The 22,727-nt window shown below is 57.4% G+C and overlaps 9 protein-coding genes across 9 annotated transcripts; 4 read left to right on the top strand and 5 right to left on the bottom strand.

Annotated features, from left to right (window-relative positions):
* Positions 1–162: 162 nt before the first annotated feature.
* Positions 163–2,969, bottom strand: SCHCODRAFT_02075136 (uncharacterized protein). Its single transcript, XM_050341695.1, has 2 exons — positions 615–2,969; positions 163–566 (listed from the first exon to the last, which is right to left on the bottom strand). The coding sequence occupies exons 1-2, from the start codon at positions 2,676–2,678 to the stop codon at positions 429–431; spliced, it is 2,202 nt and encodes a 733-aa protein (XP_050198257.1). The 5' UTR covers positions 2,679–2,969; the 3' UTR covers positions 163–428.
* A 111-nt stretch (positions 2,970–3,080) lies between these two features.
* On the top strand, positions 3,081–4,649 carry SCHCODRAFT_02639248 (uncharacterized protein). Its single transcript, XM_050346067.1, has 5 exons — positions 3,081–3,544; positions 3,600–3,659; positions 3,715–3,912; positions 4,041–4,471; positions 4,523–4,649. The coding sequence occupies exons 1-4, from the start codon at positions 3,173–3,175 to the stop codon at positions 4,380–4,382; spliced, it is 972 nt and encodes a 323-aa protein (XP_050198258.1). The 5' UTR covers positions 3,081–3,172; the 3' UTR covers positions 4,383–4,471; positions 4,523–4,649.
* A 27-nt stretch (positions 4,650–4,676) lies between these two features.
* Positions 4,677–5,337, bottom strand: SCHCODRAFT_02553355 (uncharacterized protein; the record flags this gene model as incomplete). The annotated part of the gene is made up of 2 exons (XM_050343690.1): positions 4,677–5,229; positions 5,295–5,337. Coding segments are annotated over 2 exons (292 nt in total), but the record flags the coding sequence as incomplete, so codon positions are not given.
* Positions 5,338–6,347: 1,010 nt separating this feature from the next.
* SCHCODRAFT_02639258 (uncharacterized protein) lies at positions 6,348–8,689 on the top strand. Its single transcript, XM_050346068.1, has 10 exons — positions 6,348–6,635; positions 6,734–6,840; positions 6,892–6,936; positions 6,994–7,007; positions 7,063–7,096; positions 7,163–7,222; positions 7,290–7,447; positions 7,537–7,673; positions 7,742–7,898; positions 7,956–8,689. Exons 1-10 carry the CDS (start codon positions 6,511–6,513, stop codon positions 8,217–8,219), a joined length of 1,101 nt encoding a protein of 366 aa, XP_050198260.1. The 5' UTR covers positions 6,348–6,510; the 3' UTR covers positions 8,220–8,689.
* Positions 8,087–12,458, bottom strand: SCHCODRAFT_02639260 (uncharacterized protein). Its single transcript, XM_050346069.1, has 9 exons — positions 12,186–12,458; positions 12,029–12,136; positions 11,777–11,974; positions 11,574–11,728; positions 11,247–11,519; positions 9,841–11,194; positions 8,912–9,785; positions 8,541–8,850; positions 8,087–8,487 (listed from the first exon to the last, which is right to left on the bottom strand). Exons 1-8 carry the CDS (start codon positions 12,235–12,237, stop codon positions 8,580–8,582), a joined length of 3,285 nt encoding a protein of 1,094 aa, XP_050198261.1. The 5' UTR covers positions 12,238–12,458; the 3' UTR covers positions 8,087–8,487; positions 8,541–8,579.
* A 356-nt stretch (positions 12,459–12,814) lies between these two features.
* On the top strand, positions 12,815–15,011 carry SCHCODRAFT_02752257 (Adenylosuccinate lyase). Its single transcript, XM_003028096.2, has 8 exons — positions 12,815–13,164; positions 13,214–13,334; positions 13,391–13,480; positions 13,529–13,651; positions 13,704–13,771; positions 13,823–14,017; positions 14,072–14,466; positions 14,517–15,011. Exons 1-8 carry the CDS (start codon positions 12,857–12,859, stop codon positions 14,669–14,671), a joined length of 1,455 nt encoding a protein of 484 aa, XP_003028142.1. The 5' UTR covers positions 12,815–12,856; the 3' UTR covers positions 14,672–15,011.
* A 185-nt stretch (positions 15,012–15,196) lies between these two features.
* SCHCODRAFT_01339197 (uncharacterized protein) lies at positions 15,197–17,025 on the bottom strand (the record flags this gene model as incomplete). Its single annotated transcript, XM_003028402.2, has 4 exons — positions 16,602–17,025; positions 16,402–16,547; positions 16,263–16,343; positions 15,197–16,214 (listed from the first exon to the last, which is right to left on the bottom strand). Exons 1-4 carry the CDS (start codon positions 16,644–16,646, stop codon positions 15,197–15,199), a joined length of 1,290 nt encoding a protein of 429 aa, XP_003028448.1. The 5' UTR covers positions 16,647–17,025.
* A 671-nt stretch (positions 17,026–17,696) lies between these two features.
* SCHCODRAFT_01216282 (uncharacterized protein) lies at positions 17,697–18,260 on the bottom strand (the record flags this gene model as incomplete). Its single annotated transcript, XM_003028403.1, has 3 exons — positions 17,697–17,887; positions 17,939–18,170; positions 18,222–18,260. The coding sequence occupies 3 exons, from the start codon at positions 18,258–18,260 to the stop codon at positions 17,697–17,699; spliced, it is 462 nt and encodes a 153-aa protein (XP_003028449.1).
* Positions 18,261–20,426: 2,166 nt separating this feature from the next.
* On the top strand, positions 20,427–21,849 carry SCHCODRAFT_02639266 (uncharacterized protein). Its single transcript, XM_003028097.3, has 3 exons — positions 20,427–21,117; positions 21,169–21,255; positions 21,334–21,849. The coding sequence occupies exons 1-3, from the start codon at positions 20,610–20,612 to the stop codon at positions 21,516–21,518; spliced, it is 780 nt and encodes a 259-aa protein (XP_003028143.1). The 5' UTR covers positions 20,427–20,609; the 3' UTR covers positions 21,519–21,849.
* Positions 21,850–22,727: the final 878 nt, after the last annotated feature.

The raw sequence follows: 22,727 nt of genomic DNA on the forward strand, positions 1-22,727 counted from the left end.
GTGCCCGACGCGTTGCGCCGCGAGTTTGACGAACTAAAGGAGGAGACGGCGACCGAGTTGAAGGCGGAGGGGCAGGACGCGAGACACTTGCAGGGGGCTGCCGCGCAGACACCGGTCGGCGCAGACGCTTGGCGAGAGGCGACGAGTCCGGCTCGCTACTACTAGGCGACCGTGCACGCTTCGTAGGGCGCCCGCGCTTCTCAGTGGTAGCCGTGAGCGGAACGGGAGTCAACGGGCTCATCGGCGAAGCTTGCGACATGTCGACATCGAAGAGGGTGGTGTCCGGGTCCTGCTCAGCCATGCTGGCGTCCTGGTCAACCGCCCCCATGACCTGGTTGATCGCACCAGCGTCCATGTCACCGTCCACATCCCACAGAGCGTCGACGGACAGCTGCGACGCAGTGTTGATGTCCACATCCGTATCGAGCTCAGCGAACCTGGTCTTGATGACTGCGAACGCCTTCTCCGCCTCGCCCACTTGCGCCCTCGCTTGTACAGCATGGTCCTTCGACTCTCGACTGCGCTGCTCGGCGAGAACGACCGCACTCGTGGCACTCGATATCAGACTCTGCAACGATAGTCAGCTTCGTCAAGTCATCAACCACGACGCATACCTCAGTCTGCCGAATCTGCGCCTTCAGTGCTGCGACGCTCTTCTGCAACCGAACCGTTGCCTCCGCCGACGCCCCGCCCCTCTGTGCCTTCTTCGCCGCCTTCAGCTCCGTCATGACGCGCCCCAAATTCGCCTGCGTCGCGCTCAGCCGCGCCGCAAGTGTGTCCCTCTCCACGACCAGCTTGCCCTTCTCCACCGCCAACTTGCCCTTCTCCGCTACAAGCCTATCGCGCTCGGTTGCCAGCTGGTCCCTCTCGGCCTTGAACGCCTCCTTCTCCTTCGTCAGCGCCTCCACACCCTTCCTCCCCCGCTCGTTCGCGCGCCGAAGCTTGTCCGCCTCCATCCGCGTCTGCACCAGCTCCTTCTCCGTCTGCGCCACCTTCTCCGCGTTCGCCCTGACCTCCGCCGCCCGCGTCTCCGAGTCACGCAACTTGCCCTCGAGCTCCTTGACCGTCTTCTTATGCTCGTTGAGCATCCCATCGCGCTCCTTGATCGTCTCGTCGCGCTCCTTAACCATCTCACCACGCTCCCTGTTCGACTCCTCGCGCTCACGCACCCTCGCCTCCAGCTCCTCCTGCGCATTCTTCGCCTGCGACCTCTCTTTCTTGAACGTCGCCAGCTGCTCCTGCAGGCCCCACACCTCCTCTTGCATCTTCGCCACGTCGTTGTGCGCGTCGCCGACGGCCTGCGAGGCGAGCAGGTGCGCGCCTTCGGCCTCGCCCTGGGCGATCTCGAGGTCCTTGCGAGTCGTGGTAAGCTCCTTGCGGGTGGCGTCGAGGTCTTTGCGAGCGGTCTCGAGATCCTTGCGTATAGTTTCGAGGTCGCGCAGAGCGCGATCACGAACGTCCTTGATGGACTTGAGCTCCCCCTCCAGCTTCTTCAGCTTTCCTGAACCCTTCCCCTCCCCGTCCTTCCTCGCCTGCTCCAAATCCTTCTTGACTTGCTCCAGCTCCTTCTTCATCTTCGCCAGCTCCTTCCGCGCCGCTTCGAGCTTCCTCGTCTCCTTAACGTCCTTGCTGTCGCCGTGCTTCCCATCCTTGGCGTCACTAGGCTTCGCTAACGCCTCCCTCGCCCGCTCGAGCTCCGCATCCAGACGCTTCACCTCCGCGAGCGCCTCCTCTGCCTCCTTTCGCGCTCGCTCCGCCTCCGCCTTCGCGTCTTCCAGTTCCTCCGCATCGTCGTGTGCGTTGCCGCTGGTCTTCACGCGCTCCATCTCCTGCTTCGACCTCTCCAGCTCCCGCTGCAACCTCTCCACCTCCGCCTTTGCCTCCGCGCACTGCCGCGTCGCATGCGAGCGCTGCACATCCGTGGCCACGCGCCGGCGCCGCTCGTCCTCGACGCGCTGCTTCTCCTCTTCCAAGAGCTTCTTGCCCTCCTCTAGGCTCCTGCGCAGCGCCCCGGCCACAGACGCCGACTCCGCGGGGGTCACGATCGAGAAGCGCGTCGCCGAGGGCGTGTTGCGCGCGTTGTACGCGTCGGGAAGGGCAGAAGAGGTGTTCGAAGAAGCCGTAGACGCGAGGGACGCGTTCCGGGGTGCGGGGTTGGAGGAGAACGCGTCCACGATGGGCTTGGCCGCGTCAGCAATGCGAGTGAAAGTGGTAGTAGCATCCTCAGAGGCGTCAATCGAGTGTTGGGATGCGTTGTTCGAGCTTTGGAACGCGTTGTTTGAGCGCTGGGATGTATCGGAAGTACAATTCGATACGCCAGCGAGATTGGACACCTCAGCAGCGCCATTTGACGCGTCGAATGGGTTGTAAGACGCGCCGCGAGCGTAGTCCAGCGCATATATGCGATCCTTCGACGTGTCCTGCGTCTGAGGCGGGACAGACGCGCGTGAAAGATCTTCTGCCTGTGGAGGAGGGTTCTGCACTCGCGATGGCGGCGCCGATGCGCGCGACGCGTCGTCCTTCCCCTTATCGCGAACCGCTGATGCCTTCGTCGCCGCTAGTACATTCTTCGCCGCCGGTGTCTTCTTCACTGGTGCAAGAGGCTTGAACGGTCGCTTTGCGCTTGCAAGGGTCGCAGGCGCGCCCCTCCCACTCGCAGTGTCGCTTCCCGATGGCATGTCCACGACGATGGTGACGGTGAGAGCAAAATGGCGTTGTCAGTGACATGGGCACGAGGGGACCCCGTCATGTTAGGCTTGCTCAAACCCAGGATAGAAGCGCCGCCAAACTCTGACATTGAGCTGCCAAACGGGGGAATAGGCTGTCACCTGGAGGCATAGACCCACACCGTTGGCCTGTGAGCTACTCGAGTAGTGTTGGCGCTGAAGGAGCTCTTGAAGAGGTTTTCCGCTGCCTGTAAGGATAGGACACAGTATGCAATTGGTTCAGCATGAGTGTTTAGGACAAGCAGCGCAAACACAGAAGCAGACAATGGCCGGCCCTGAAGCCGGAAGCAAAAAGTTCGGAACTCGGCCCGGTGATACCCCACGGGCCACGAGCCGCGGCGCCTATTGGACTCTCACCATATCTTGGACATAGCGTTCATCCCAGATCTGATATCCCTTCCTTCGCCCTTGCCGCGCCTTACATGCACCGATAGCAAACGAAGACGATGTCTAACAGGATATCTCAACTCTTCACGCGCGGCTCCCGGGCGCCGACATCTTCGCCGTCTTCCCCCACCGCGAACCACGATCAACCGGCCGCGTCCACCTCTACGCGCCCCGTCACCCACACCCGGGGCAACAGCACCAGAGGGAATGGCCACTCAACGACTACTCAGTCCCGCAGGCGCTCCACCTTTCAGCAAGCGCTCCAGCAGGTCACGCATATCTTCTCCCACTGGTCGACGCCGGCAGTCGAGGAGGCCTACTGGTGCTCGTCCGACATGATGTTGGGGGCGGGAATGGTGATCATACAACCCGAGACACGCAAGATTGTGTGCGTGTACGAGCGCGCGCGGAAATACTGGTTCTTGCCAAAGGTGTGTAGTCGGGCGCTTAGCCTGTCGATCGCTATGACTGACTCCAAATGCGAAGGGCAGGAAAGATGTAGGACAGTCGTTGGAGGAGACAGCGCTGAGGGAGGCATACGAAGAGGTTTGTGATGTTCTACTACGGTACAGACGTCAAGGGACTCACGTTGCGACCGCAGACCGGATACCAAGCAACCTTCCTCCCACTATGCCACCCTCATCATCAACCCTCGCCTGATCGACCACGCTTTCCATCCACCGAACCGCTATACATCCACGCCATGAGCTGGGGCCCAAAATACCGGGGAGGGCAGATGAGCGACCCAGGCGGCGAATATCTGACCACCTGGTATGCCGGCCAGATCCCCGTCGACGCGGTAAGCCTTGCGCCACTCATCGTTCACATGCCCTTCCTCTCCATTCCCCCTTCTTCACTTCGTATTCGCTGATTTTTATTCTTCTGTTCTCTCTTCTCTCTCTTGGACGCCGCTCACTTCCATCCCAGCCCCACCACGCCAACACCGGCATGCCAGACGAGCTCAACTACGAGTCCCACCTCCTCACCTTCGACCAAGCGCGCCAGATCTTCGGCCACGACGGGTTCTTCGGAATGCTCATCGAGTATGCAATTCAGAACTTCGTGCGTACGGAGCAAATTTTGGCGGAGTGGGAGAGGAGACGGGCCCAAGATGCCGAGGAACAGCAAGCGCAGGCATCTGCAGCGCAACCAGAGGGCGATGCACCGACGGTCGAGCCGCAAGGTGCTCAAGCGGGCGAACCACAAGGTGCCCAAGCGACCAGTTTAACAGCGGAACAGATTCAAGGTGGTACCGTAACTTCAGCATAGGAATGAGGTGCTGTGGCTTCACTGGACCTCTGTGGACGCGCGCATGGAATGTACGGCAATTGCCGTGATGGCCTTTCCACATATGGAAGGTATTGTTCGCGCCACGCGAACGTGCGCATTTCAGGCTGATCGTCTTGCAGCACTGGCGCTCTAATCAGTCTTGCCATCCCACTTTTTATACTAGGTTTGGTGCGTCTCCTCGTGTACAGTATATTTATCTGCCATAAGGCTTGTCCTCCGGAATTTTTGTACGAAATGCGTTCATCTTTTTTTTTTTTTTTTTTTTTTTTTTTTAAACTCTGCACTTCTATACCGCTACAAACTAAGGTGAAGCTAAGACGCGGTCCTCCGCCAGAACTCCCTCCATCCGGAAGCCCGACAGGGCCCTTCGCATACCCGTGGTGATAATCTACAAGTCCCGAGGCTGCTGCTCGTACTGCTGTCCGTCGCGATACTGTGGTTGAGCTGAATGGTGATATAATAGGTAAAAGCACTCTGTGCGTGTGTCGTGTGTCTCGGGGTATCGCAAACGAACAAGAAAAAGGGTGATAAGGGACGGGGAAAGGTACCTAAGCACGGGGTTGGGCTGCCGGGCCTCCTATCCATCCTCGCCGTTCTCGTCGTCCTGTCGTACCTCGGGTTCCTGCTCCCAGGTAGGGAGTGATGGAGGTGCACGGGGTGCACCGGTTTTGGTGAATGCGCCGGACGCCGCTATGAATTCCGTGAGGGCTGCGATCCCCTTCTTCGTTCCCAATAGAACCGGGAGCGAGAGGCCGCGGGATGCGTCACGGAGTAGGTAGCGGTACTCCTCGTATTGTGGGCATTCTGCCAGGATATGTTGTCGTGTCTGTAGGAGTTCCCCGCAGGGGCAGTCACTGTCGACATCACGAAGGAAATCGTTGTAAAACTCGCCCGTGTATCCGTGTCCGGTACGTGTCTGTAAGACGCGACCAAATGCGTTCATCTGTATGCTATGTTCTGCTTTACGCACGCTTTGCTACCTCACCAATTCAGGCTCGATATCATGCTCTGTCTCACACGCTACGAAGGATCTCGACCTTTCACTCAGCGCAAGCTTCAGCCGAACGCAGTCACGATCACCCCTTCTACCCAGGCGCATCAACTAGATTGCCTTTCCACAATCAACGATATATCTCCCTGACCCTGACATGACGGTCCCGGCGCGCCACAAGCTCTATCACCTGTATCCGGCGCTCGCACTTACACAATGGCGGCTTAACGCATGCGCTACGGCACCCATCGCGGCTTGCTGCCTCCACCGATGAAGGTGTACCTTCTCCGACGACATGAGCAGCGGATCTTACAACCAATTAGCGCCTGTTCGAGGACGTAGCGCCTTTCTCAACGACGGAAAGCGCCTTTTTCATGACAGGTCGTGCTGGTAGCGCCTCGACGGACGATATAGCGCCAGCGCCGTGATCTCCTACGTCGCACCCCCCAACGATGAGATGACTGCCTTCAGTTGAGTGATTCTGCCAAATCTTTTGGCGGGCTTACGACTTCCCGCTCTCGATGATTAACGGTGGAGCCCCATACGACATCCTCGCCGGTCTCAATATGTTCGCTGTGATGAGGAGACTTCTGCAGGGACGCCCGCGGTATTCTACGCAAGCGATTACAAGAAGGTACAACGACAAAACCTGGCGACTCCCGAAGCTATCTGCTCGCTACGTTTCACAGCGCGCGCGACTCATGCTTGCCACTGAATACGTATCTCCTCGCGCCCGACGCCGACCGAGAACCCGTCGACGTTCCGCGCCATCTGAGAAGCCTTGAATCCCTGCATCGCCTTCGAATACGCGAACCCGAGGAGAAGGTCTCTACGCTGCAGCCCGACACCGGAAGCGAGGAGGCAAATATCACAAAGCGCTCTGACGCGCCACGGCGGAGGTGGTGCGGGCCTAGGACTATATAGCGCAGGTGGCTGCAGTGGGCTGCCGCTTTCTTTTCGCCACCATCCCCCAGCCCCCTTTCTTAAGGGCGTCGTCGTGGCCTTTTCGAGGCGGCCCGTTTTCGTGCTCTCAGGCTTCGTCGTTTGTGACACTGGGTGCAGTTTGTCGTGTTGCACGCTCGAACACCGAGAACCTCACCTCGTAGCTCACGAAAAATGGCCACGATGAGCAACCCCGCACAGCTCGCGCACGGGCCAATGCTCATCGGCCTGGTCTTCAATGTGCTGCTGTACGGTATCATGATCACCCAGCTCTACCTCTACGTGACGACGTACAAGAGGTAAGTTGAGTCCTCATGTGCGTTCTACCAACGATCACTCGAACTCCATATCTTCCTGTGTATGTCCCGCCGAAATGAACATGCTGACACGCTCGCAGGGATCCGCTGTGGATCAAGATATATGTCGCCGTCTTATTCGTGGCTGATACCTTCAACACTGTATGTTTGATGGTGTACATGTATGACGCCCTGGTCCTTCATTTCGGTGAGTATCCCCTTCTCGTCTTTGACATATGCTGAATAGGTCAACGCGCAGGTGACACTCCCTTCCTTAACACAGCGAATTGGGTCTTTGCGACGGGTGCGTAGCCCGACGTGCTTTGTCTCTTCATCCGACGCTCACCAACTCTCTTGCCAGATCCAGTTATGACGGTAGCTCACCGTCAAGCTTACCGCTCGGTACCCACCTTCCTTACACTGCCCCCAGGCGTTCATCGGGTCTATGGTGCAGTCCTTCTTCGGTCGGTGGCCCGCTACTTCCTCCCCGTCCACGTGAACGCTAGCTGAACTCGAGCCTAAATCGACAGCGTGGCGTATCCGCGTCCTTAATATGAGCTGGATGTTCTGGGTTCCAGCCGCCGTCTGTGGTACGTGCCCTGGCGCGCGCTACACCGCGGTCGTACCCGATTCGAGCTGACTGCGAATTGTATCTAGCTTTCATCGCTGCCGCGGGCGGCCTCTCGACGTCCATCGCCATCCACTTCGTCTCGCACTTCAGCGAGTTTCAGAAGTTCGAGATCGCGGTGATCTTCTGGCTAGTGGCAGCTGCGGTTGGCGACGTCTTCATCACCGTCGCGCTGACGAAATACTTGGTGGGTGCTATACAACATTTCTACGAACGCAAACCTCCATTCTGCGTCCCCTTCGCTCACACAATCGAGAAGACTAATGATCAACGTAGAGAGAGCATTACACCGGCTATCGGGCGACCGACGATCGTATCGACGGTATCATCCGCCTGACGGTGCAGACGGGCATGATCACCGCCATCTGGGCGATCATTGACCTCGGGGTGTACTTGGGAGACCCTACTGGAACGTGAGTCCTGCTTTTCGGCTCGGTCTCTACGTTTAAATACGTGTCTTGTACTGACGGCACTGTGACAGGCACTTGATCTTCAATCTCCCGCTTTCGAAGCTGTATAGCAACACCCTTCTGAGCAGTCTGAACGCCCGCGGAGGATGGAAGCCGCCAGTATCGACCGTATCCTCAGGCGGAGATGCCCTCACCTCACCACGAATGATCGTAGGATCTGGTACGCATGTGCGTTCGTCCGCCCAGATTCATGATCCTGCTACTCGTTCGCTCACAATAACGCAGCCTGACGTCCTCATCGAGCGCACCATTGAGCACCACGGCCCGCCGAACCTACACCAAATTAGCAGCCTCGAGATGTCGACTAAGAAGGCAAACTACACGGTCGACTTCGTCGAGGCGCAACGACACGGTGTCGGCAAGAAGGGCCGGCGAGATGGCAAGAAGGGACCGCCGCTTATCAGCAAGAGTTTTATGAACTCGCGAAGCGCCTCGGACCTGGACTCAGAGTTCGCGGTGATGACAGCGAAGACGAATACGCAGCATTGAGATGGGCGCGGCGAGTTTGAGGATAGGACAGTAGAATCATAGTGGTTGACGAGGCTGGGCGCAGTGGGCATGGTCACGAATTCACATGGCGCGAACGTTGTATCACTTTACCATTCCCAACTCCCTTCGGATACTTGAGTTGTAATATGAGCCGCTGTCCACCTCACATCCTTGCGTTTTCACCCTCCCTTCATAGCTATGGCGCTTGCCCGCAATGTACGAGTATACTTCCACAGTCGCGCTTACGAATAGCTGCATACATGTATTGCTGGTGGTGTACGCCGTTAGCTGACATGTTCCGTATATCTTGGACCCGCGCACCATTCGAAGATGACCTAGAGACGACCACAGTTGAGTACGTTAGACCAGCTCATCCGGAGAGATCTTCGGAGTGCGGGATAGGTAGTATGGATGCTGTCGGCGTGCTGCTCGAGTTGACCACCAGACTGTAGCCCTAGGTTCGATAATCCCCAACATTTGCCTCCATGAAGTCCGTTTGCGGGCTACCGAGCCATCACTGTCATCCGCTGTATGACCTTGTAGTAGATCAGCTTGCGAGTCGACAACGAGGTATGAAATGGAGTATGGCCCGTAAATGCGATTGCCGGCATAGGAGAGGGGTGCTATGCCACTGCAAATACAACATTTCAGTAGAATGTCATCGGTCAGATGAGAGAGGCTCTGAAGCTCACTGGTCCAGCATCCAGGCGACAGTGACAGGAAGGTAAAGATCGTGTCCGTCACAGTCATTCACCCACTTGTCGGCATCCATAATCCTTGCCAATCTTCGCACCTTCGCGTACTCTTCTATAGTGTGAGATTGTGGCCCGCTTTCTGCCCCCATTTGATGACAACGTGAAACCGAGTTCCTGTAGGCATCATGCCAGAAGGGATTATCTCGTGTCCTCCGGTAAATCTCGCGGAAGTATGCCTCGTATCTACGGGAGAGTGCAGGATATGTCGGCCAGTGGTCAACCAGCATCAAGATTGTGCTCTCGTGAAGGAAGGGCTGGAGCGCGCTGCTTCCGACAAAGTGGATATGGAAAGCTGCATACATGAGGCGCTGCGTGACGTCGGGTATCAGGTTTTGTATCTCGATAGGGCGCGCATTCTGGATATAGCGAAGGAGCGCGGGCGCGAGGAGGGGAAAAGCGCTTTCGAGCGGATCATATGTCCCAGCAGAGTATAACCGCGTAGCAAGATGCAAAATCATTGCGGCCCCGCACAGAGGGAGTTCCAGCACGTTCGGTTGCTTGAGCACTATCCCTCTTGTGAGGGATGGCCTACACCACATGTCTCGCTCAGACGACTTGGTGTGCGCGCAGAACGTTTGGTGTAGCAGCGTAATGCTGCAGAACTCCTCCACCCTCTGTCGGATCATAGCAGATGCCGAAACGTCATTCAGCAATCTCGGATTGCCCCCGTGTCTGCGCTGCAAGTCGTTGATGTTGGCGTGAAATTGGGAAGCGGATATTTCCAGCTGATTCCAGAGTAACCTCCGGAGCCACCGCGGTATAGTCCTCTTCCCTCGCTCGAGACAAGTCACAAGGATTGTCAGCGCTTCGGCTGATACGACGAGGATTAGTTGGTCGATAGCCTGAGCATGAATCAGTGAACATACCCCAGCTTTTATTGGCCATAAGAACGAAGCGAAGGTGCTGAGCCAAGCGATGCTTCACATTGACATGGTAGGTGCAGGCGACACGCAGAGTGGCCGGTTCTTCGCAAGGCCGGTACGATCCGCGCGCGGGAATGCAGCAAACGTGCACGAGGTAAAGCACATCGTCGAGCCACTGCTGAACAGCATCTCTCTCTGCAGGTGGCATATCATCGACATTGCCACCGAAAGAAAAAAGGATGGGCGGGCAATCTGGGAGAAAGGCACGCGCGCGAGCAAACCGATCGCACGACCAGTCCAGCAGTAGATGCCAGCTCATCGGTACTAGCTTCGTGTTCGGGTTCATGATGAACTGCCTAGTCTGAGAGACCAAAACAGGATCCTTCCGTGCTTTGCTCGATATCTCAGGGGAGAAGACGATGAAAGGGAGTATGCGTCGAGTGATAAGAGCCAATTGCTGTTTTCCTCCATCCATAGCGATCCTAGGATCCAGAGACTGCACAACGGTACGCCATTGTTCTTCGTTTACCGAGAGCAACTTAGAAAGGGAATCGGCAGATGGGCGAGAAGATGTCCAGTTCTGCGGATCCCAGGTGACGCTCAATAATCCTCGAGTTGCCTTCTCGAGGGCGAGGCAATCACGTTCGTCCCCAAAGCTGCCTTTCTGAATGCAGTCGTGTATATCCTTGATCAATAAAGAGCGTAGATCAAGACGAGTGGACGAGTCGCCCATGTGCGACGAACCCCTGCGCGAGTAGGACAAAGGAGAGCCCAAGCCGGCACATGCCGCCGCAATGACGCTCTGCGCGGAGAGGTTGATAGCATTACTGTGTAACCAGCTCATGCTTTCAGCCATCAGATCTTGGGCTCGTTGGTGTAGTCGTCCTTCATGCACGCGAGTTATTGCCGCTTCGCCCTGCGTCGAGTTCAACGGTGGCCGAGCAGGTGTCTCCCGCGGCGAGTCAGCCTCAAGCCTGGCCGGGTATATTCGAATTTTCACCAGGAGCCTCCGGAAAGTCGTGACGAAGATTCTCGATACACGTAGCGCAGCACTTCGAATTGCAAGAGTAACAGGAGTACGGTAAGGGCATTCCCAGTGAAGGGAACCCAGGACGTGCGTCGTGACATAGAAGATATATGTCGCGCCGGTCAGCACCGAGACAAGGCATGTGACAGGGAGGGAGAGCTTTGAGAGAAACACGATGAGGCCGGCCAGGAATAGAGCGAGCGAGACATGAAGCAGCACGGGAATGAGGTTGATGATGAGAGGAATCTTCCATCTCAGTAGCTCCTTGTAGCGCATATGGCGTATCAACGCGCGGTCTCGAGGAGGTCCAGGGGGCGTCTTAATATACTCCTGATTGTATTTGAGGTCAATCAAGTGCAACCTTCCTAGAAGCCCGACTTACTTGCAGCCATTGCTTGACGAGAACCGCGATGAGGACCGTAGAAAGCGAGAGTCCAAGTGTGGTGAACCACAGGGCGTTGACCCATACGTCGCTAGTAGAGACAGAGAGCGTGTCCAGAGTGACTTTTGCAGAGGGTACATCATCGGGAGAACGCGCCCGCTGCAAGGCGACCAGCTCGAGCAAGATGGCCGACGTGGTACGCCCGTAGTCAGGCTGCAGCGACTGTGAGGTCTGGACCACGAAGGTAGTAACGACGGCGGAAAACAAGGCGGCCTATCAGACAATGTCAGTGAGTATACGCGCCCAGGTCGTGCTGTGGAAACTGACGAAGACGAGGTGCACGTCGAGGGTGTCTCTAAACCCTCTGATCATGTCGTCATCAAATTGACCGCTCTCGTCGAGATAGACGCGCCAGACGCGCGCGTTCTCTCCAAGCTCGGCGCCATACGCGTCCTCGGGATACATATCTCGGTAGTCGCCGACTTGTGGCAGTTGAGTATCGCGCTCACGACGGAGAGGGACGCACGTACTTCCGCCTTTCCCAGGTGGGGTCGCAGGATACTTTGGAAGTCCGAAGAAGCGCGGAGTCTCGTCTCGGTGAGCAGTCGCCGTGGGCTGACAATGGGCCGTAGGCGCGCTCTTTGACCCCGATGAGTGATCCTGTTCCGGAGGGGAGGGCGTCGCTGCGCTCGCATTCGCGAAGGATTCCTGCGTGGCTGGCGAGGGGTCTACAAACGATTCAGTCGATCTCGTATCGCCTTCGCAGCATCCATAGAGCCTACCGTCCTCTCTATAGTGCGCAAGCGCAGGTGGTCTAGGAGGGTCTACTCCGCGGTCTTGATTTCCAATGGACGAGCAGTTGGGATCTCCTGCAACATCGCGTGCTATACCTTGCCTAAAGTAAGAGTACGCCTTGTCCTTTCCAGATAGATGACATACCCTCTGCGTTCTGGTAGCCCGGTTTCGAAGTTGCTTCCTGTATGTTCCCCATGAGTGTATCGGCCGTAGCGGTATGCGCAAAACAAAGGTAGGTCTTGCAATGCTAGTCAACAGCAAGAGGCGCGCTGCACAGCCAGCGTCCAAATCGATATGATCACCGCGATGACGGCGAAGGCACGGTGCCCTGGGAAGACGACGAACTTCGAATTCTCAGACGACGTGGCCAATCGACGCGTGTGGTGCTGCTCAGATACATTGATTATGTGCTGCCTTCGCAGCCGTGTTAATTCAGATCAAGTCTCTGACCCAAAGGATTAGAGGCCATGAACCTTTTCATGTGATGATGGAGGAAGGCAAGCAGCAGAAGCTGTGACAAGGACCGTTCCAGGTCACACAATTTCCATCTTGGTCTATTCCTTTTATGAGAAAAAAATTCGACATGACCCATCCAGAATTTCCGTACTCTTCTTGCCCAAGCCAGGGCATCGGACATCATTTGGCGCCTCAGGTATCTCACACGGCAGATTATTATTAGATGCGCCGATGAAGCCTAGACGAGATACGGCTAAGTCCTCCCGGCGTTTGCCGCCCGCGAGTCATGATCGGGATCAGCGTCTATCGGAGAGATCGTACTTCCCCGCTCCGGTCATTCGAACTTGGACTCGGTGACAATGGAGGCCTACTCAACGTACCAGACACCGCTCTCGTCGCGGTACGCGTCGAAGGAGATGGCGCACCTTTTCTCCCCCGCTATGCGCTTCTCGACATGGCGCAAGCTCTGGCTGTATCTTGCCACCGCGGAGAAGGAGCTCGGGCTCCCCATCCCGGACGACGCCATCGAGCAGATGAAGGCGAACCTGGACCTTACGCCGGAGCAGTTTGACGTTGCCGCGCAGGAGGAGAAGAAGCGTCGGCACGACGTGATGGCGCATGTGCATACTTTCGGGACGGTCGCCCCCGCGGCGGCGGGGATCATCCAGTGCGTATGATGCTCAGTACCCAAAGCAGGGGACTGATTCAATATGCAGCTTGGGTGCCACGTCGTGCTATGTGACGGACAATGCGGACTTGATTTTTCTCAAGGACGGCTTGACGCTCCTCATTCGCTCACTGGTCGTCTTGATCGAACGTCTGTCTACGTTTGCGGAGGTGCGTACTTCGTCATTTAGACCAAACCTGAACTCATAATATCAAACTTTTTCCAGGCGAACAAGTCTCTCCCTACCCTTGGATTCACGCACTTCCAGCCTGCGCAGCTCACTACGGTGGGCAAGCGCGCTACGTTGTGGATCCAGGTTAGACAACACCCCCCTTGCCGTAGATGTTGATCTCACCTACCACAGGACCTGCTCGCAGACCTTCGCAACCTCCGCCGCGCGCGCTCTGACCTGGGCTTCCGCGGTGCCAAAGGCACGACCGGTACTCAGGCTAGCTTCCTCGCCCTCTTTGACGGAGATCACGAGAAGGTCAGTGCAGTACAAATCAGCGCAGCCGTTCTCCAATGATAACCCTCCTTAGGTCAAGGCCCTTGATCGTCGTGTCACTGAACTTGCCGGCTTCGAATACGCGTACCCTGTAGCTAGCCAGTGCGTACTCATCACAGCGCCACCTGACTGATACACTGAACGCATTACCAGAACATACTCTCGCAAAGTCGATGCCGATGTCCTCGCTGCCCTTGCCTCCCTCGGCGCGACCGCGCACAAGATCGGCACGGACCTACGACTGCTGGCGAACTTGAAGGAGGTTGAGGAGCCCTTCGAGGCGAACCAGATCGGCAGCTCCGCCATGGCGTACAAGCGCAACCCGATGCGCAGTGAGCGCGTTTGCAGGTAATTGTTATGTCCTGTCCAGATATTTTTCGACCCGCTCACGATTTTCCTCAGTCTCGCTCGCCACCTCATGGTCCTCCACCAAGACGCGCTCGCGACCGCATCCGTGCAATGGTTCGAGCGCACGCTCGACGACAGCGCTAACCGCCGCATCGCGCTCCCCGAGGCCTTCCTCACCGCGGACATCGTCCTCAGCACCCTCCGCAACGTCTCCGAGGGCCTCGTCGTCTACCCCGAGGTCATCAAGCGCCGCATCGCGCAGGAGCTGCCGTTCATGGCGACCGAGAACGTCATCATGGCGCTCGTGAAGACGGGCGGCGACCGACAGCAGGCGCACGAGGCGATCCGCGTGCACTCGCAGGCGGCGGCGCGCGAGGTGAAGGTGCACGGGCGGGAGAACGACCTGATCTCGAGGATCAAGGAGGACGCGTATTTCGATCCTATCAAGGGTGAGTGGAGTATTGATGAACGCCGGTGTTGTCATTGACGTTGGATCCAGACCAGCTTGATTCGCTCCTCGAGCCTTCGAGCTTCATCGGCCGCGCGCCCGAGCAGGTCACGGAGTTCCTCCAAGAGTGGGTCAAACCCGCGCTCGAGGACAAGGAGGCGCAGGAGGCGATCGCGGGGAGCGCGCGTGTAGAGCTGAGCGTGTAAACGCTTAAGGCGCCTGGTGAACCGTGGCCGCTCGGCGATAGGGTGGCGAAGAATCATGCGCCGCGACGAAGGCGCGGGACAAGAATCAAGACGAATGTATGCTTGTATTTTTTATCTGTAATATGAACTGCGCGTCGAATATGCATGTGGCTTGTGAGAGAGAACAGAAAGATCGGTTTGCCATGCAGGTCGTTGCTTTCGCCGAGGCTGGAAATGAGACGATGGGGAATCCCTTGAGCGCTCTTTCATCAGGATATCCATGCAATTTTACCCTACGTATATTCCGAGTCATAGCCAAAGGAAGCGATCTGTATAGTGAAGCATATGGTGTCTATAAAGTATTGCATACTGAAGGCAGAAGAGACCTCCTGCGGAAATTATACCGTGGAGAATATACCGTGGAGAGGCGATTAGACGGCAAAGGTAAGTACGTGAAGGTTAGGAAAAGAACGGAATAGGTCTATGGCAAGTTAATGGGCAATAATTAAGAGGGGTACTACGGAAGACTAGAAGAAGAAGAATCTACTAGAGCTGCGAGTTCCAGTACTGCCAGTTGATCTGCGGCTGCTGGTTCTCCTGAGACTGCTGAGGGAGCTGCGGGTACTCCTGCTTGGGCTGCTGAGGAAGCTGTGGGTACTGTTCCTTGGGCTGGCTGGCTTGGCTTGTCTGGTTGGGCAGTTGCGGGTACACCAGCTGCTGGTCCAGCTCAGGCAGCCTGGGCAGCTGCGTGTACCGCGGCTGAGGCTGCTCAGTCTGCTGGTGGCCAAAGTAGCGGGGGATCTGCGGCAGGCCGTTGTACAATGGCGCCGGCGGACCGTAGTTCGGCAGCATCTGAGGCGCGTAGTGCGATGGCATCGGCGGCGCATGGAACGACGGCATCTGCGGCCCCCAGGTCGCCGACGCCTGCAGGGGTCGACGGCGAGCCCAGAAGTTGTTCTGGGGCATCGGCTGCGGCGCGTTCATCGACGAGGCGGACGCGAGGTTCGAAATGGACGGAGACGCGAAGTTCGAGATCGGCGTGGGCGAGGGCGTCAACAGGGCCATCTTCGCATAGTCCGGCAGAGTCATCGACGAGAGATCGGGCATGGACTTGTGCGCCTTGAGGGGGAAGGGCGGCACGGGGCGCGGGTTGAAGGCCGGCGCGTTCTGCTGGAAGGCGCTCAAGGGCGTGCCGGACTCCTCTTTGACCAGGCGTCCAGGCGCGCTCGACGCGGACTCTTCGCTCTTGGCAGACAGGTCGCTGTCCGTGGACACATCGCTGCTCGTCGATTGGGCCGACTTGCGGTGGCGCGGGGGCACGCGGTCCGGCTCGTACTCGTCCTCATCGTCCTCGTCGTCCGAGAGGGAGCCCCACAGCGGAATGGGATAACTGTCGGAGCGAGCCTTCCTCTTGGACGGCTTGTCGTAGGGCTTCTCGCGCGGGCCGCGGCGCGTCTTGGGCTGCCACCCGTGCGCGCGCTCGCGGTGGCGGAAGCATCCCGCGGGGTCAGAGAAGCCCTTGTCGCAGCCCTCGTGAGGGCACTTGATCCTCTTCGCGCCGGTGCTGCAAGTCTGTCAGTGAGAGCATCGGCGATAGAGCGAGGGGACGCACTGCTTCGCGTCGACGTGGTTCTCCAGCGAGTTCTTCTGGGCGAAGCGCCTACCGCAGCCGGGATGGTCGCATGCGTGAGGACTGTAAAACGACGGTGTCAGAGATACTGAGTTCGTGGGCCACAGAGTTTAGCACGCACAATCTCTTGGGAATGTTTTCTGGGACCTCCAGCGAGAGGTGGCCCTTAGCATGGCGTGTCTGGTCGCGCGTGCTCTTGACCTTGGTGTGGCACATCTCGCAGATGCCATCGACGAATTTCGGGAGATTGTCCATGGTGATAATCTTCTGTCGGCCACCGTAAGTGGCGGCGCATTGCAGCGAAGTCGATCGAGTACTCACCTGCTGAGGGCTGGAGGACATCTTCTTGATAGTGATAACGGTCATTGTGGTAGTTGTCTGGAGGCAAAGGCTGAGCGTGTGTAGTCTGTGCTGGGTGTGCTGGTCTGAGATGGGTTGGTGAGGCAAACGCTCTGGCAAGCCCCGCCTTTATACCTGCCCGACGCACAGACGCTTTGACAGCTTCTCGATTAGTCGAACTCAGATTATCTCCGAAAAGGAAAGTTTTGTGTTCGTGTATGATCATTGAAAGAGCGGGGTTGTGGCGCGGTGCTTTTAATGAATGACCGGCTATTCCACATGCAAACATAGTCGGCTCCCCGCGAAAATTCTTAGCCCAGCAATGCTAGGTGACCCGCACCGCTTGGGTCTACAGAGTCGCAGCCTCGAGAGCTTATACGCCGCACACAGCAAGGTTCTGAGATCGATTCCCTTAGAGGGTAAGTCTTGCCGACCGCTATGTCCATGGGGCGTGTGCGCGGTTGCCATAGTGATAAGCCTATGTTCTTGGGACAAAGGACGGAAATGGCTGTGTTATGTCCGAGAATGAGTGGGCATGTTGTCGAGGTGCCTTGCGCATGCCGTGGGAGTGTCGCATCTATGTTCGGAGCGGAGACTTTGTCGACGTAGCCGGCTATGATAGTCATGGACAAAAACGGAACAAGAACCGAAGCGTGGGAATATCTCGGCGATAGGTTGCACGTGCTACGCACGGTGCCTCGCAATCAAGTTCAACCTTTGATTCGAGCCTGCCTCAGAGGCTCATAGCTCTCAGCAGGGCCCGACCTCTATTAGAGCACACATGGTCGACTGAACACAATCTCAGTGTTTCTGCTTTGCTAGCTGTAGGGTCACCGCGCGCGCGCGGCTTGAGTCACAGTGCCAGTCGGTGATATGTCACGACGCCTGTGATGTTTGGACGACAAACGCCTCTCACGAATGCTCGGCTTGCTACACGATTCATTCATTCATCGGTGTAACGACTTTATTCATATTCCGTGGTAGGGATGTGATTATCCGGTGCTAAGGTATACTAGAAATACAGTTATTTTTCCTTCCGTCAAGAATCGTCCGTTGCTCGGCCTTTCAACGTGGCGCCTAATCGTGGGGAGCGCGGGCCTGACCGGTGGCGGCGGCCTTGCCTCCCGCTTCGCGCAGCTCGCCCTTCTCGTGCATCTGCGGGTTCTTCGACATCTTGCCCATCACCTTCTCCGTCTTCCCAACGATCTTGTCAGTCAGCTTCGCGTGGCCCATCGGCTTGTCCTCCTGCCCACCGACCGCGACGCCGCCTGTATGAGTGTTAGTCAAGAGCATTCAGAATGTAGACAAGGATAGCGCACCTTGAGACGTCGGCTGAACGCCAAGAGGGCGCTCCTCGGTGAACACCGTGCGCCCGGCTGCGCTGCCCGTGCGTTGCTGGTGCTGCAGGCCCTCCATGCTATCGTCGCGGGGGTGCGAGGATGGCTGGGGCTGCTTCATGTGCTCGCGCTGCCACGTCGCGGGGTCCGTGTCCTCCGCGTTGGCGAACGCGCTGCTGTCCATACGCTCCATCTCGGGGACGCGGGTGCCGATCTGCAGATGCGTAAACATTCCCGCCTTTCCACTGAGAACGAGTGGACGCACCGGCTGCTCATCGAAGTGCTGAACGTGCTGGTTGGACATGTTGTGTTGTACGGGGTGGGTGACGATGTGGTTGTGGTTGTGGTTGCGGTTGATGGATACCGAGGAAAGGTGAAGATGGAGGGCCGTCCTCGCGCCTTTATACGCAGAACAGCGCTATGTAACCATTGACGACACTGAGCGTCATGGAGGAGCGCTCCCCACAAACGGAGGGGTTCTCCCCACGAATCCCCTGCCCATGACGATGGACTTCAACTTGCCTCGACCGTGGTCCTTGATGCCGCCAAAGCGTGAAGCCCACCGTGACGTCATGCGAGAATGGACTTTGCGGCAGGTGCCGACATGACGTCCACATGGACCCACAGCGCCTGCGTGAAGCTACACATCGACAAGGCTTGCGCGGTACGCTTGTGGTTCACGTCGATATTGAAGGCCCACGGCAGTCAAGTTTGAGGTACTGTCCTATGCGCACGAGGGTTCATGTCGACAGGTCCATGGGGCAGCCCCGATGTTATTTCTCGAGGTAACGATGCCCGGTGTTCGTGTGCGAAAGCCTAGCCGCCACGAGACTTGGATGAGATGACCAGGAGTATGATTTTCAAGGCAAGGCGCCGACGTCGCAGTAGTGCTTACAGCAGTATACGACGAAGCCGGGAGGAAGACGGCGGTCATCACGGAAGGGTGATAGGCGCAAGGTTATGCGACGTTCGGGGCCGCCGTTCGCATTCAAGCAGAGACCAGTCCAGTTACGCACAAGTAGCAATCGTCGGCGAGGAAGCACGCCTCAGCGGGGGTAAGCCTGGCCTAGACGGCGTACAGAGGCGGTGCGACTGGCGACGGAGCATGTCGCGGGATGAATTGACAGAGTCGTAGGATGAAATGGCAGAGTAGCGTCACCGGCTTTGACAGAGCTTCATAAGAAAGTCGGACATGCCCGTCGAGAAGCGCGTGCGACGTGCGATTCGGAAGGTCATGCTGAGATCATGAGAAGGAAGGCCCATAGACGGAAAGCAGCGAGCGAGGAGAGTCGTATAGACGATGCTGGAACCGTGTAGACGACGGACTTGTAGTTCCAGGTCAGATGGACGATGCGTAATCCAGTAACGTACGACAAAGAATATTGAGAACGGTCTTCACGCGCATGCCCGGAGAGATTCCTCCTGAGCTCAGAACTGGACTGTGTGCTGCGGCCGTCCAGAGGAAGTGATTCATGCGAGGGGAGCGAGGCGTCGTACGTCGCAATGAGATGCTGCTATCGACAGGGGTGCCCAAAGAGCCTAGTGCAGGGGCGCTATGAAAGAGCTTAGCGCCGGATGCTGCCGTCTGTCAATCGCAGGCCCTGAGAAGGGCGTGAACTTCGACGTGAGGTGATTGTCCAGCTCGTAAGAGAATAGGGTCTCCGAAGCTTCGTTGGGATGGCTTGCGTGCGCTCACCCTCAGTATGAGAAGGAGAATACACACCTGCGAGTTGGGTATCGCTGCGCCCAATGCGAGCGATGAGATTGCAGGCGCTGAACCCGCGAAGTCCGCTGACCCCATCCTACACGACCTGGTGCCAACGTAACGCGCCACTCAATGGCCTGCTATCAGTCAACTACCTGCCCACCGTCAGCTGGTGGCAGGTGTGCGGCCAGCTGATGCAGAGATGGTTGATGGCGCCGCCTTAGATGCAACGAGTGCGACGATCGATGAATACGAAGAACTTCGCGCTCCTGTAGCACGTCCGTGCCCATCGACAGATTGCATGTACGCAGCTTCGGGGCGGGGTGAGCCGCCCAGACACAGTAGAGACGCAGCCAGCGAAGCGACTGGCAAAGACCAGTCTAAGGAGCAATCTGCGCCAAGGGATTGCAGATTCGCTTAGCAAAGGGGATGTTCCGCGAGTCCAGGGGGTCGCCGGCGTCGGGACGCGGGGGTCGGTCGAGCCCAATCCGAGAAGCGTATTGTTCTTGTGGGCAGGGTTTCTAGACCACGAGTCTGCGACCAGCGGAGGGACTAGAATAGCCGTGCTTTGGGTTCAGCCCGGCGTCAGCATCGGATAGCAACGTCGAGCAGGTAGAGCGCAGCCTGGGTAAGAGCTCGTATAGCTGTGCCTGACTGAGGTCGGGCATGCTCGGAGGGAAAATCAACTTGGGGGCGAGCAAAAACTTCAACCGTGCACGTGCACGACCGTTGGAAATTCAGGTGGGCGCCTTTTTGGAGCCGTCCGGGGCACTTTCAAGCCGCAATTCGTTGCAGGTTCCGATGCTTGATCTCAACTATAAGAGGGCCTCGCCTCCATCCTGAAGCCCTTTCCCCCAATCTATCCCCCGCGACGCACATATCACTCTCGACCATACCCATCACCGCATCTATATATAGCGGGTTCTTCTCGTTTCCCCCGCGTCGGCGATGTCCTCCTCGAACTCCCAACAAACCCGGGAAGCATCCTTCGTCCTCCCCTCCGTCGTCGTCGAGCCTCTGAACACGGACGGCCTCTACCCTGCAGCAACACCGCCAGAAGCCACCGGCAACTGGCTCACACGCCGCTTCCCATACGATCAGCCGACGTGCGACTCTGCCCGCACCTCCATCACCCGTGTCAACCTCCCGCTCGTCGAGGAAGAGGAGGGGATGAGCGCGAGCGTCGCCCCCAGCATCCGTAATCCCGCGGAGGAGGCGGAGGAGGTCGTCGACGACGACGATGCGCACACGCAGGACGACGGGCATGCGCACGCTCACGAGAGCAAGACCGGATCCATGACGAAGCTCCCCGCGGACGAGGAGGGTGGCCCGCCCCCAGCTCCGCAAGCTATCCTCACATTCCTGACCGTCACTGCGAGGAGAAAGACGATGTCGTTCGACCCCGAGACGACCGTCGGGAAGGTTAAGGAGCTTGTCTGGGATCAGTGGCCAGAAGGTGCGTGCGCTGCATTTTCCCTCACTCTTCATGACTAACTCGGTCCTTCAGACTGGCAAGAGGAGCGGCCACCAGCGCCGGCATACATCCGCATCCTGTATCTAGGGAAGGTTCTACAAGATAATGATACCCTGTCCAGTGCGTGTCCGCTGCTATCCCCTATCCCCCTCTCATCTCCCACCGCATACGGACTTCGTTGAACACTCCTTCCCTCAGAACTCAAAATCCCCATCCATACCCTTACTGCGGATGTGCCACCCCCGCAGCCGACCATCGTCCACCTCTCCGTGCGAGCGTGCGCGCCGTCAGGTGACGACCAGGATCCGAAGAAGAAGAAGAAAGGGGATTCGGACGACGAGGACTCGAGTCGCGGCTGCTGCGCAAGTTGTATCATATGCTAGCGACGTGCCTCTTGTCCTTTGGTCTCCCTACCCCTCATACCATCTCCTTCGATGCTCCGGTCATTGTTGCTCGGTCCACTACTTACTATAGGTCTTTTAATCACTGTCCCTCATCCGCCTGTTGCTTATCACACTGACGTTTATTCTCCAATGATTCCCCCTTTACGACGTTCATGCCTTCACCATATTCCTTATGGGAAACTACATATCACTCACTCTGTACTATAACTAGGTTGGCTGCGGATTGCATTGCCATCCTACTCGACTGGCCACGGGAACCGAGCCCTTGCTTGCACACCCCGGATCGTTCAGACTGAGACTTGCACTTGGAGTTTAGTTCCGTGGGAAGTCACCAGCTGAGTTCCGTGGGAATCGTCCTGAATCGCCAAAAGTGATCGGAGGTTGGATTCCACAGGATATCCACGGAACGCCAGCGATCAGGGATTCGCTGAGAACACTGGCAATCCCTGGTATTCCTGAGTGGCACCCCGCGTCGTCTTCGAGCATCCGTAACAGCATTGAATACTTTCCCGGTATCTGCGCCCTAATCCTCGTCGACAGGCTCGAACCAGCCACACGGACTTCGCGGCCCGGGGTGGTCACATGCCAATGCCACGTGCGGCACACGTTTGAGGTCAACACTCACTTGCTTCCCTTCGACGCAGCCTGGTTTCTCTGCGACACCCCACGATACAGTGCTTGTCCTCTTTTCTGCCTGATATTCTCGCTTGGTTAGTTAGCGAAGCCAATCTCACTCCCACAGCCGCCTTCAGACTTCACTTCAGCCTGCTCTTCCGAGTCCATGCACTGCTCAATGCCAACGATACTCAAGCCTCCCGACGATGTGTTCAAATTCGTCTACTCTCTTGTATGGGGTGATGCTACGCAGCTCACGCAGCATTTTGCCAGTGCTCTCTTTGTCGGCGTGCCAGCAAAAGATACACTTCGCTCGTTACAGTTCCCGGCACAGCTTTTCAACGTCCAGACGGTCGTCGAGGTCGCTGTCGTATCATGTCGATGAGAAAATGCGCCTCTCATCCTAGGGCATGACTATTAGCTCTCTCCGGCGAAGCAGGGACTCAACGTTGAATGCGCACGGGGGTCTGGGCCTTCGAAAGCGTCCTGTATGCATTTGAAGTACAACGAGAAAATCAGAGGCCGAAGCTCAGGTATCGGTCGGACTCTGGGTCCAACGAGCATAGCAGAGGA

The sequence above is a fragment of the Schizophyllum commune genome (assembly GCF_000143185.2).
Source record: "Schizophyllum commune H4-8 unplaced genomic scaffold SCHCOscaffold_11, whole genome shotgun sequence".
Taxonomy (NCBI): Eukaryota; Fungi; Basidiomycota; class Agaricomycetes; order Agaricales; family Schizophyllaceae; genus Schizophyllum; species Schizophyllum commune.

Coding starts and splice junctions, on each gene's coding strand:
- SCHCODRAFT_02075136 (XM_050341695.1), bottom strand. CDS start 2,678: ATGCCATCGGGAAGCGACACTGCGAGTGGGAGGGGCGCGCCTGCGACC. Junction 567..614: donor CGCAGATTCGGCAGACTGAG/GTATGCGTCGTG, acceptor ATCGTTGCAGAG/TCTGATATCGAGTGCCACGA.
- SCHCODRAFT_02639258 (XM_050346068.1), top strand. CDS start 6,511: ATGGCCACGATGAGCAACCCCGCACAGCTCGCGCACGGGCCAATGCTC. Junction 7,223..7,289: donor GGTTCCAGCCGCCGTCTGTG/GTACGTGCCCTG, acceptor AATTGTATCTAG/CTTTCATCGCTGCCGCGGGC. Junction 7,448..7,536: donor TCGCGCTGACGAAATACTTG/GTGGGTGCTATA, acceptor TGATCAACGTAG/AGAGAGCATTACACCGGCTA.
- SCHCODRAFT_02639266 (XM_003028097.3), top strand. CDS start 20,610: ATGTCCTCCTCGAACTCCCAACAAACCCGGGAAGCATCCTTCGTCCTC. Junction 21,118..21,168: donor CTGGGATCAGTGGCCAGAAG/GTGCGTGCGCTG, acceptor TCGGTCCTTCAG/ACTGGCAAGAGGAGCGGCCA. Junction 21,256..21,333: donor AGATAATGATACCCTGTCCA/GTGCGTGTCCGC, acceptor TCCTTCCCTCAG/AACTCAAAATCCCCATCCAT.
- SCHCODRAFT_02639248 (XM_050346067.1), top strand. CDS start 3,173: ATGTCTAACAGGATATCTCAACTCTTCACGCGCGGCTCCCGGGCGCCG. Junction 3,545..3,599: donor AATACTGGTTCTTGCCAAAG/GTGTGTAGTCGG, acceptor CCAAATGCGAAG/GGCAGGAAAGATGTAGGACA. Junction 3,913..4,040: donor GCCAGATCCCCGTCGACGCG/GTAAGCCTTGCG, acceptor CTTCCATCCCAG/CCCCACCACGCCAACACCGG.
- SCHCODRAFT_02752257 (XM_003028096.2), top strand. CDS start 12,857: ATGGAGGCCTACTCAACGTACCAGACACCGCTCTCGTCGCGGTACGCG. Junction 13,652..13,703: donor TTGACGGAGATCACGAGAAG/GTCAGTGCAGTA, acceptor AACCCTCCTTAG/GTCAAGGCCCTTGATCGTCG. Junction 14,467..14,516: donor GTATTTCGATCCTATCAAGG/GTGAGTGGAGTA, acceptor CGTTGGATCCAG/ACCAGCTTGATTCGCTCCTC.
- SCHCODRAFT_02639260 (XM_050346069.1), bottom strand. CDS start 12,237: ATGGGGAACATACAGGAAGCAACTTCGAAACCGGGCTACCAGAACGCA. Junction 11,520..11,573: donor TCGACGTGCACCTCGTCTTC/GTCAGTTTCCAC, acceptor ATTGTCTGATAG/GCCGCCTTGTTTTCCGCCGT. Junction 9,786..9,840: donor TATGGCCAATAAAAGCTGGG/GTATGTTCACTG, acceptor TCGTCGTATCAG/CCGAAGCGCTGACAATCCTT.